Genomic DNA, 9,723 nt, shown 5'->3' on the forward strand with positions numbered 1-9,723 from the left:
CATGGCATTAAAAACTGGGTTCACTTTAATGAACAAATGTGAAGCACTCAGCAGTTTAATACATAATAAGTCAGATGTAACCAAAAAAAAAGTAAAATTGATGTGTCACATGTCAGCATTGGTGCTCAAACAGCGCTGGATTATCTCAGTTTTGGGGCTTATTGTGGTAAGGCAGACAAACAAATGGTAGTTCAGGTGGGTAGCTGCGTCAGCATGCGTAGGCTGCAAAGGAACAAGTAATTGTTTTCTTTCTTTTTTCCCCAGCATGGAATAAACCTACGTTTCGACCGTGGAGCCTTCTTCAGGTGTTAACAGATGGTGTCCAGCGGGGTCAGTGCTGGGGGTCACACTGCCCTGAGGTGTCCAGGGGGGTCAGTACACTGGACCACAGTCCCCTGCCGCAGGGAACACCTGGCCTGGATCGGACTGCTGCGCACTTGGAATCTACAAATCAACAACCTACATAGTGAAGTTTTAACGCAGTGAAACTAAAAAACAAGCGAGAATTACGCCACTTCCTCGGCACGTCCTACACTGCCACCCTGCGCCCTGAGGCAGCTTCGCTCTTGCAACAGTAAAGACAGAGATCCGTCTTGAACACAAACACCTGTACGCGTAACCACCTATCGCGTCCCGCCATGTGCGCCCCCCTCCCTCAGCCTTGCTCATGCATATTCATGAGCCGAGGCTGCGAGCCGGCCAATCAGGGGAGGCTGACGTAACCTCGCGAGAAGCCGGAATACAGAAAAGGAATCGGGAGAGCAAAGCTCAGGTTTGAATCAAGATGGCGACTTACTCTATGAGGTACGGTGTAGCGGCGCCGGCGGCTCGTTTACCTGCCTCCTGTGCTGGATTAGACGAGGCTGCGGCGGCTGGGGGTCTGTCCGACCACGGAGTGTGCAGGGAAGCTGGCGGTGCTGCTCTCTGTCCTCCAAGGTCTGCGGGTTCCCCGAGCCGGCGGTGCCGGGTGGAGGGGCTCCTGGGCGCCGGGTCTGGGGGGATGGAGGAGGCGGTTAGGCCGCAGATCAGGGGTTTAGTTTCGCTGGCCCGGCCAGTGTTATGCGACGCCAGCCGGCGAGGGGGAGGTCGGGTTGGGCCTGGTTGCATCACGCAGCCCGGGGTCTCGGCGGGCTTCCCGGCTCTGAAAATAATAATTGCTTACACTTCTATAGCGCTTTTCTGGACACTCCACTTAAAGCACTTTACAGGTAATAGGGACTCCCCTCCACCACTCCCAATGTGCAGCCCCACCTGGATGATACCGGACCATTCGGGCCCGGACTACCAGACTCGGAGACAGTTTTTACCCCCGCACTATCGAACTATTAAACTCCCAGCCTCTCTCACTCTCACCTATGATCTGAACCTCACAGTACCTTCTTTCTTACCAAAAACTTAAACACACATTGAAAATCTACCTCTACCATACATGTCAAAAGCTCACTCCCCATAATTTCATTCCGTTAATGCATGTTCTTGCACATAACCTGTTACCTTTGTTGTTTTGCACACTGCCTGTTGTCCCTGTCTTTCTTATGTTAAACAATTGAATTGTTTTTTTGTACTACTTATTGTCCAAGAGCTAGCTAAATAGCATTTTGTTATACCATATACAGTGGTGTGAAAAAGTGTTTGCCCCCTTCCTGATTTCTTATTTTTTTGCATGTTTGTCACACTGAAATGTTTCAGATCATCAAACAAATTGAAATATTAGACAAAGAGAACACAAGTAAACACAAAATGCAGTTTTTACATGAAGGTTTTTATTATTAAGGGAAAAAAAATCCAAACCTACATGGCCCTGTGTGAAAAAGTGATTGCCCCCCCTGTTAAAACATAAATCAACTGTGGTTTATCACCTCTTTGGAAAGCTGAGTTCAATTTCTCTAGCCACACCCAGGCCTGATTACTGCCACACCTGTTCTCAATCAAGAAATCACTTAAATAGGACCTGCCTGACAAAGTGAAGTAGACCAAAAGATCCTCAAAAGCTAGACATCATGCTGCGATCCAAACAAATTCAGGAACAAATGAGAAACAGTAATTGAGATTTATCAGTCTGGAAAAGGTTATAAAGCCATTTCTAAAGCTTTGGGACTCCAGTGAACCACAGTGAGAGCCATTATCCACAAATGGCGAAAACATGGAACAGTGGTGAACCTTCCCAGGAGTGGCCGGCCGACCAAAATTACCCCAAGAGCGCAGCGACGACTCATCCAAGAGGTCACAAAAAACCCCACAACAACATCCAAAGAACTGCAGGCTTCACTTGCCTCAGTTAAGGTCAGTGTTCATGACTCCACCATAAGAAAGAGACTGGGCAAAAATGGCCTGCATGGCAGAGTTCCAAGACGAAAACCACTGCTGAGCAAAAAGAACATAAAGGCTCGTCTCAGTTTTGCCAGAAAACATCTTGATGATCCCCAAGACTTTTGGGGAAAATACTCTGTGGACTGACGAGACAAAAGTTGAACTTTTTGGAAGGTGTGTGTCCCATTACATCTGGCGTAAAAGTAACACAGCATTTCAGAAAAGGAACATCATACCAACAGTAAAATATGGTGGTGGTAGTGTGATGGTCTGGGGCTGTTTTGCTGATTCAGGACCTGGAAGACTTGCTGTGGTAAATGGAACCATGAATTCTGCTGTCTACCAAAAAATCCTGAAGGAGAATGTCCGGCCATCTGTTCGTGACCTCAAGCTGAAGCGCACTTGGGTTCTGCAGCAGGACAATGATCCAAAACACACCAGCAAGTCCACCTCTGAATGGCTTAAGAAAAACAAAATGAAGACTTTGGAGTGCCCTAGTCAAAGTCCTGACCTGAATCCGATTGAGATGTTGTGGCATGACCTTAAAAAAGCGGTTAAGGCTCGAAAACCCTCCAATGTGGCTGAATTACAACAATTCTGCAAAGATGAGTGGGCCAAAATTCCTCCACAGCGCTGTAAAAGACTCATTGCCAGTTATCGCGAACGCTTGATTGCAGTTGTTGCTGTTAAGGGTGGCCCAACCAGTTATTAGGTTTAGGGGGCAATCACTTTTTCACACAGGGCCATGTAGGTTTGGATTTTTTTTTCCCTTAATAATAAAAACCTTCATTTAAAAACTGCATTTTGTGTTTACTTGTGTTCTCTTTGTCTAATATTTCAATTTGTTAGATGATCTGAAACATTTCAGTGTGACAAACATGCAAAAAAATAAGAAATCGGGAAGGGGGAAAACACTTTTTCACACCACTGTACCTGTATATGAGTATAATGACAAACTTGAACTTGACGATGCGACATCAGCCACCGTGCACCAGAACGCTCACCACACATCAGCTGTGGTGTCAGGACCAAGTCAGGACCTCGGTTTTACGTCTCAGCCGAAGAACGGTGCCTGTTTACAGTATAGTGTTCCCATCGCTAGTGGGGGATTAGGACCCACGTGGACCACAGGGTGAGCGCCCCCTGCTGGCCCCACTAACACCATTTCCAGCAGCAACCTTAGTTTTTCCCAGGAGGTCTCCCATCCTGGTACTGACCAGGCTCACACCTGCTGAGCTTCAGTGGGCTGCCAGCTGTGAATTGCAGGGTGATATGGCTGCTGAAAATAAGCGCACAGCACAGCACCCGTCTCCCGGGGACACGCAGGGCCGAGCCTCCAGCTGCGCTGTGCTTTAATCCCAGATGTGGTGCCTCCGGGGGAAAGGATTATATAATAGAGACAAAAGTACTCACACTACACTCTCTTCTTTAATTTTCGTGGAGTTTTTCTCCATTTCTCCAGTTCCTCCGTCTTCCAAGCCAGTCCACAATCCGTTCTCTCAATCCTTATTCAGTCCGAGTTCCAAAGTCCGTAAGGTTCCACAAATCCGCGCCATATCCAAATCACAAACCGTAAACTGTAATCCTTTATTTCTTCCATAAATCCATTATGCTTAAATCTGTACCAACACCAACCAAATTCACCTACTGGCTTCTGCACTGGTTCACTGTTTCCAGGGCATATATATTTTGTTTCCTGATGAGACACACCTGTGTCTTGTTGTTTTTCGGACTGAGCCCTTTCCATCTGCGGGTCAGCTGGTTTCTCTTAGCGGCCATCTTGGTCAGGTCTACGTCGAGTAGATACCTGTCCTGGATGACCCTTCCCCTGGTCATCTTACATAGATTAAAATATGGAGCAATCTCCTCTCTGTGTTTCTGCATTCGCCCGTCAGTTCAAGGTGCTTTATTAGCATGACCGATGGGTCCAATCAGTGTTGCCTCTGGGACTGTGGGGTCAGTCCCCTGTCTCTCTCTCTCTGTGTGGCTCTGGGACCGTGTGGTCAGTCCCCTGTCTCTCTCCCTTTATTGCAGGATACTGCGTTTCTGTCTGGCAGGACTGACTCTCTCAGCCCTCTGGCTCCAGCTGGTACAGGCTGTGCATCGCACTAACTTCAAGACCTGCAAGCAGAGCTCCTTCTGCAAGTGAGTGTGAACTCGTCCATTCTCCTGCCTCTGCTGAGATCCTCACACCAGTCTGAGCTGGTCAGCAGAAAGAGCCCCAGTGTCGTCTCTGCGACCACCCAGTGAGACTCTCTGGTGTGTGCATGTGCATGTACGTGCGCCTGTGCTCACGCTGTCCCTCTGTCCCAGGTGCCAGTGGGCTGTCCAGCCTGGCCAGTCCCTCTACAGAGCCCTACTGGACACCCAGCAGCTCAGCGATTCCAGACTCTCCCTGCAACTGCTCAACGAGAACAACAAGGTGAGGAGCAGGTCACCCCAGCCAGTGCCGGGGCTGAGCTGGTCAGTGTCAGTGCCGGGGGGGGCAGAGGTCACTGGGCGGGTGACCTGGTCAGTGTCGAGTGGGCAGAGGTCACTGAGGAGGAACTGACCGGTGAGGCAGGTGACCAGGTCAGTGTTGTGGACGGAGGTTGCTGCGGTTGACCCATGCTGTGTCTCCCAGGTGAAGCTGCTGCCGGAACTGTACAGGCTACAGGGCAACATGACCCGGATCAAGATCAACGAGCTGAAGCCACTGAGGCCCCAGATGGAGGTTCCTGATGTTCTGATCTGTGACCCACCTGCTTACCCGTGAGTAAGACCCGCGCAGGCAGGACCCCAGTTCGGATCCTCACGTCCCTTCTTGCATGTGGGACTCGCCAGCACCTCTGACCCGGGACGGCGAGAGGGTGGGGGGGTATCTGTTCTGTTTGGCTGCCCTGCTTTCCCTCCTGTGAAGCCTCTTGTCTGTTGCTGTGGAAACCACCTCCCTGTAGGAAACCACCCGCCCCGTAGGGGGCGCCCCCTTTGTACATAGCGCTCGTTCACACCACTCACCCCCCCCGAATCTCGTTGCTACAGTGACACGAAGAAGGAGGAGGAGGGAGCGGAGACCCAGGACGGCGGAGCACAGGTGGGAGAGAAGGCAAGTATCCCACAATGCACTGGAGCAGCACGTGCTCGATTGTTGTTTAACGAGGCAGTAAACAAAAGCAATATATTTTACGTTTGAGTTTAATTTCTGAGGGATACAGAAAAGCCGAATTAGAAAGCTAGAAGTGATAGAAACATGATCAGCATCCTTTAAACTCGATTGGTCCGGATCCTGCTGGATCCTGGGATTGTGCGTCCCAGGTTCCGGTGCTCTGGGGCTCCTCAGTCAGTGACGCCTCGATAACGCTTGCCCCCCTCCCCCCCCCACGAAGCAGCAGCAGGAGAAGGAGGAGGACCAGTCAGGAATGTGGGAGACCTTCAAGACCCACAGTGACAGTGCCCGCCGCACTCTCGGCCTGTTCTGGCTCAACGTGGCCCAGACCTGTGTGGACATCGTCTCCAACACCGCCGGCAGGAGCCCTGGGGTGGGGGGGTGTGCAGATGGGGCTGTGGGGCTGTGGGGGTGTGTGCGGATGGGGCTGTGGGGGTGTGTGCGGATGGGACTGTGGGGGTGTGTGCGGATGGGGCTGTGGGGGTGTGTGCGGATGGGACTGTGGGGCCCGGCGGGTTCAGGCTCTGGTCTGGATCGGCGAGTCTTAACTCTGGTCTGGCCCGGAGGACTCTGGTTGTGGTCTGGCCTAGTGGGTCTTGGCTGCGGTCCGGCCCGGTGGGTTCGGACTGCGGGCCGGCCCGGCGGGTTCGGACTGCGGTCCGGTCCGGCGGGTTCGGCTCCGGGCCGGCCCGGCGGATTCGGACTGCGGACCGGCCCGGCGGGTTCAGACTGCGGTCTGGCCCGGCGGGTTCGGACTGCGGTCCGGTTCGGCGGGTTCGGACTGCGGTCCGGCCCGGCGGGTTCAGACTGCGGTCTGGCCCGGCGGGTTCGGACTGCGGTCCGGTTCGGTGGGTTCGGTGGGTTCGGACTGCGGTCCGGCCCGGCGGGTTCAGACTGCGGTCTGGCCCGGCGGGTTCGGACTGCGGTCCGGTTCGGTGGGTTCGGACTGCGGTCTGGCCCGGCGGGTTCGGACTGCGGTCCGGCCCAGCGGGTTCAGGCTCCGGTCTGGCCCGGCGGATTCGGACTGCGGACCGGCCCGGCGGGTTCAGACTGCGGTCTGGCCCGGCGGGTTCGGACTGCGGTCCGGCCCGGCGGGTTCGGACTGCGGTCCGGCCCGGCGGGTTCAGGCTCCGGTCTGGCCCGGCGGGTTCGGACTGCGGTCCGGTTCGGTGGGTTCGGACTGCGGTCCGGCCCGGCGGGTTCAGACTGCGGTCTGGCCCGGCGGGTTCGGACTGCGGTCCGGTTCGGTGGGTTCGGACTGCGGTCCGGCCCGGCGGGTTCAGACTGCGGTCTGGCCCGGCGGGTTCGGACTGCGGTCCGGTTCGGTGGGTTCGGACTGCGGTCCGGCCCGGCGGGTTCAGGCTCCGGTCTGGCCCGGCGGGTTCGGACTGCGGTCCGGTTCGGTGGGTTCGGACTGCGGTCCGGCCCGGCGGGTTCAGACTGCGGTCTGGCCCGGCGGGTTCGGACTGCGGTCCGGTTCGGCGGGTTCGGACTGCGGTCCGGCCCGGCGGGTTCAGACTGCGGTCTGGCCCGGCGGGTTCGGACTGCGGTCCGGCCCGGCGGGTTCAGGCTCCGGTCTGGCCCGGCGGATTCGGATTGCGGACCGGCCCGGCGGGTTCAGACTGCGGTCTGGCCCGGCAGGTTCGGACTGCGGTCCGGTCCGGCGGGTTCGGACTGCGGTCCGGCCCGGCGGGTTCAGGCTCCGGTCTGGCCCGGCGGGTTCGGACTTCGGTCCGGCCCGGCGGGTTCGGGCTCCGGTCTGGCCCGGCGGATTCGGACTGCGGACCGGCCCGGCGGGTTCGGACTACGGTCCGGCCCGGCGGGTTTGGACTGCGGTCCGGTCCGGCGGGTTCAGGCTCCGGTCTGGCCCGGCGAATTCAGACTGCGGACCGGCCCGGCGGGTTCAGACTGCGGTCTGGTCCGGCGGGTTCAGGCTCCGGTCTGGCCCGGCGAATTCGGACTGCGGACCGGCCCGGCGGGTTCGGACTGCGGTCCGGCCCGGCGGGTTCAGGCTCCGGTCCGGCCCGGCGAATTCAGACTGCGGACCGGCCCGGCGGGTTCAGACTGCGGTCTGGTCCGGCGGGTTCAGGCTCCGGTCTGGCCCGGTGAATTCGGACTGCGGACCGGCCCGGCGGATTCGGACTACGGTCCGGTCCGGCGGGTTCAGGCTCCGGTCTGGCCCGGCGAATTCGGACTGCGGACCGGCCCGGCGGGTTTGGACTGCGGTCCGGCCCGGCGGGTTCAGGCTCCGGTCTGGCCCGGCGAATTCAGACTGCGGACCGGCCCGGCGGGTTCAGACTGCGGTCTGGTCCGGCGGGTTCAGGCTCCGGTCTGGCCCGGCGAATTCGGACTGCGGACCGGCCCGGCGGGTTCGGACTGCGGTCCGGCCCGGCGGGTTCAGGCTCCGGTCTGGCCCGGCGAATTCAGACTGCGGACCGGCCCGGCGGGTTCAGACTGCGGTCTGGTCCGGCGGGTTCAGGCTCCGGTCTGGCCCGGTGAATTCGGACTGCGGACCGGCCCGGCGGGTTCGGACTGCGGTCCGGCCCGGCGGGTTCGGACTGCGGTCTTTGCCTCAGTGCTGCAATGATGTAGTTGGATTCTCTCTTCCTGATCGATCGTGAAGAAATTCCTTCTGAGCAGCGCCGGGGCCTACTGGGCTCTAGTTCCACAGCAGTCGAGTCCAGGCCGGGTCTTACCAGAATGGGGTGTGTGCGGATGGGGCTGTGGGGGTGTGTGGTGGGTGTGTGGGTGTTGGGCGGTGTGTGGGGCTCCTGGGTGCTGTGGGCGTTGGGCAGTGTGTGGGGGTTCTGGGGAGTGTGTGGGCGATGGGCGGTGTGTGGGGGTTCTGGGGGGTGTGTTGGCGTTGGGCGGTGTGTGGGGGTTCTGGGTGCTGTGAGCGTTGGGCGGTGTGTGGGGGTTCTGGGGGCTGTGGGGTGTGGGCGTTGGGCGGTGTGTGGGGGTTCTGGGGGGTGTGTTGGCGTTGGGCGGTGTGTGGGGATTCTGGGTGCTGTGAGCGTTGGGCGGTGTGTGGGGGTTCTGGGGGCTGTGGGGTGTGGGCGTTGGGCGGTGTGTGGGGGTTCTGGGGGCTGTGGTATGTGTGGGCATTGGGCGGTGTGTGGGGGTCCTGGGGAGTGTGGGCGTTGGGTGGTGTGTGGGGGTTCTGGGGGCTGTGGTATGTGTGGGCGTTGGGTGGTGTGTGAGGGTTCTCGGGGCTGTGGTGTGTGTGGGCATTGGGGCGGTGTGTGGGGGTTCTGGGGGCTGTGGGCGTTGGGCGATGTGTGGGGGTTCTGGGGGCTGTGGTATGTGTGGGCATTGGGCGGTGTGTGGGGGTTCTGGGGAGTGTGGGCGTTGGGTGGTGTGTGGGGGTTCTGGGGGCTGTGGTATGTGTGGGCGTTGGGCGGTGTGTGAGGGTTCTCGGGGCTGTGGTGTGTGTGGGCATTGGGGCGGTGTGTGGGGGTTCTGGGGGCTGTGGGCGTTGGGGGCTGTGGGCGTTGGGCGGTGTGTGGTGGTTCTGGGGGCTGTGGGGGTGTTGGGCCTTGTGTGGGGGTTCTGGGGTGTGTGGGCTTTTGCGGTGTGTGGGGGTTCTATGCGATGTGTTAGCGTTGGGCAGTGTGTGGGGGTTCTGGGGGCTGTGGGGTTATGACGCAGTGGTGGCCAGGCCTGGCGAGGTGTGACGCAGTTGTGGCCGGGCACGGTGAGGTGCGCTGGCAGCTGCAGGGAGTGACACAGTTGTGACCGGGCACGGTGAGGTGCGCCGGCAGCTGTGAGGTGTGACGCAGTGGTGGCCGGGCCTGGCGAGGTGTGACGCAGTTGTGGCCGGGCATGGTGAGGTGCGCTGGCAGCTGCAGGGTGTGACGCAGTTGTGGCCGGGCACGGTGAGGTGCGCCGGCAGCTGCAGGGTGTGACGCAGTGGTGGCCGGGCCTGGCGAGGTGTGACGCAGTTGTGGCCGGGCACGGTGAGGTGCGCCGGCAGCTGCAGGGTGTGACGCAGTGGTGGCCGGGCGCGGTGAGGTGCGCCGGCAGCTGCAGGGTGTGACGCAGTTGTGGCCGGGCACGGTGAGGTGCGCTGGCAGCTGCAGGGTGTGACGCAGTTGTGGCCGGGCACGGTGAGGTGCGCCGGCAGCTGCAGGGTGTGACGCAGTGGTGGCTGGGCCTGGCGAGGTGTGACGCAGTTGTGGCCGGGCACGGTGAGGTGCGCCGGCAGCTGCAGGGTGTGACGCAGTTGTGGCCGGGCACGGTGAGGTGCGCCAGCAGCTGCGAGGTGTGAC

The 9,723-nt window shown here is 58.8% G+C and overlaps 1 protein-coding gene across 1 annotated transcript; it reads left to right on the top strand.

Annotated features, from left to right (window-relative positions):
• The first annotated feature begins 735 nt into the window (after nucleotides 1–735).
• LOC148819232 (neutral alpha-glucosidase AB-like) lies at nucleotides 736–5,828 on the top strand. Its single transcript, XM_088935427.1, has 5 exons — nucleotides 736–804; nucleotides 4,345–4,455; nucleotides 4,624–4,732; nucleotides 4,934–5,061; nucleotides 5,332–5,828. The coding sequence occupies exons 1-5, from the start codon at nucleotides 785–787 to the stop codon at nucleotides 5,480–5,482; spliced, it is 519 nt and encodes a 172-aa protein (XP_088791553.1). The 5' UTR covers nucleotides 736–784; the 3' UTR covers nucleotides 5,483–5,828.
• Nucleotides 5,829–9,723: the final 3,895 nt, after the last annotated feature.

Source organism: Atractosteus spatula, chromosome 17, assembly GCF_055471065.1.
Source record: "Atractosteus spatula isolate fAtrSpa1 chromosome 17, fAtrSpa1.hap1, whole genome shotgun sequence".
In the NCBI taxonomy this organism is placed as follows: Eukaryota; Metazoa; Chordata; class Actinopteri; order Semionotiformes; family Lepisosteidae; genus Atractosteus; species Atractosteus spatula.

What these genes read in the sequence shown, in the direction of transcription:
- LOC148819232 (XM_088935427.1), top strand. Translation starts at nt 785, where the DNA reads ATGGCGACTTACTCTATGAG. An exon ending in ATGGCGACTTACTCTATGAG is followed by an intron (nt 805 to 4,344) that starts GTACGGTGTAGC and finishes CCTTTATTGCAG; the next exon opens with GATACTGCGTTTCTGTCTGG. An exon ending in AAGCAGAGCTCCTTCTGCAA is followed by an intron (nt 4,456 to 4,623) that starts GTGAGTGTGAAC and finishes CCTCTGTCCCAG; the next exon opens with GTGCCAGTGGGCTGTCCAGC.